The 1,461-nt window shown below is 54.3% G+C and overlaps 1 protein-coding gene across 1 annotated transcript in view; it reads right to left on the minus strand.

Annotated features, from left to right (window-relative positions):
• Nucleotides 1-595, minus strand: part of grin2db (glutamate receptor, ionotropic, N-methyl D-aspartate 2D, b) — a 33,380-nt gene extending 32,785 nt beyond the window's left edge. Inside the window, 1 exon segment of the mRNA XM_084668850.1 lies at nt 287-595. Within this exon segment, the coding sequence (XP_084524976.1) occupies nt 287-595 (309 nt within the window).
• Nucleotides 596-1,461: the final 866 nt, after the last annotated feature.

Genomic DNA, 1,461 nt, shown 5'->3' on the forward strand with positions numbered 1-1,461 from the left:
ACCTGAGCGCGGCAGGTAACTCTGCTCATTAACACGGAAGGTAACTTTGTCTTTTAGAAGTGGAGGTAACTTTGCCCATTAGCGCGGTGGCTATTCTTACACTAGTCCCTCACCTGTCGGAGCAAGGTGAGAGTGTTGTAATAGGAGAGGGCATGAGGAGAGAGGAGATGAGGAGGTGAGCGTAGAGGAGGGGAGAGCAGAGCAGAGCAGAGGAGGAAAGGAGGAGGGAAGAGTAGAGAAGAGCAGAGAGGAGAGCAGAGGAGGAGAGAGCGGAGAGGAAACTAACCTGGAGCCAGATGACGTTGGCGTATCCCACCTGGGTGACCACGCTCTGCGCCAGGGAGCTGTGCACCGGGCCAAAGCCAGCCCTTCCCCCCGGCACCCCCGGCCCCCCAGGCCCAGCCACAGCAGCCTCAGCCTGCACGCTGGCGCCCGCGTGGATCACCGCAATGTTGAAGTTCATGATGGGGCTCGAGTCCCGCTCACGCTCACGCTCACGCTCCCGGGGGCGGAGCAAGAGGTGGGAGGATGAGTCGCCTAGTCCCGCCCACTCCGCCAAGGCCAAGAGGAGGTGGAGGGTGGGTATAGCGACCATGGCAACCAAGGGGGAGGAGGGGTGAGGGGCGGAGGGGGGGGGGGGGGCTGAAGCTGTAAAGCGCACTGAGAGAGGGTGCCTGGAAACGAGAGGGAGAGAAAGAGAGAGAAATAAAGAGTTAAATAAATTCTCCGGGAACTGTGTGTTCACATAAAAAAAGACAGACAGGGAGAAAGAGAGAGACTGGCGAGAGAGACAGAGAGAGAGAGAGAGACAGAGAGAGAGAGAGAGAGAGAGAGAGAGAGAGAGAGAGAGAGAGAGAGAGAGAGAGAGAGAGAGAGAGAGAGAGAGAGAGAGAGAGAGAGAGAGAGAGAGAGAGAGAGAGAGAGAGAGAGAGAGAGAGAGAGAGAGAGAGAGAGAGAGAGAGAGAGAGCGAGAGAGAGAGAGAGAGAGAGAGAGAGAGAGAGAGAGAGAAAGAGAGAGAGAGCGAGAGAGAGAAAGAGAGAAAGAGAGAGAGAGAGAGAGAGAGAGAGAGAGAGAGAGAGAGAGAGAGAGAGAGAGAGAGAGAGAGAGAGAGAGAGAGAGAAAGAGACAGAGAGAAAGAGAAAGAGAAAGAGAGAGAAAATGTAATGGGTTCTGAATCCAATCATGGGGTAATGTATAAGTTAGCTTTGGCTGGAGAAGTGAAGGAGAAAGGCGGTATGCAGAGAGAAGCAACCGAGGGGGAATGTGGGAGAAGCAGAGAGAGGGGAGATGAAATGCTGCTATTTAGGCTGCAGGCAGAGGAGGAACAATATGGGAGACAAGGAAAAGAGCAACTGGCAGTAAGAGGGAAGGAGAGAGCGAGGGGGAGAGAGGTGAAGAAGGAAGAGAGAAGAGAAGAGAGGGAGAGGGCAGCAAGCAGAGACAAAGATGGTGGTTATTGT

The sequence above is a fragment of the Hypomesus nipponensis genome, chromosome 2 (assembly GCF_054491055.1).
Source record: "Hypomesus nipponensis isolate SF chromosome 2, ASM5449105v1, whole genome shotgun sequence".
NCBI lineage: Eukaryota > Metazoa > Chordata > Actinopteri > Osmeriformes > Osmeridae > Hypomesus > Hypomesus nipponensis.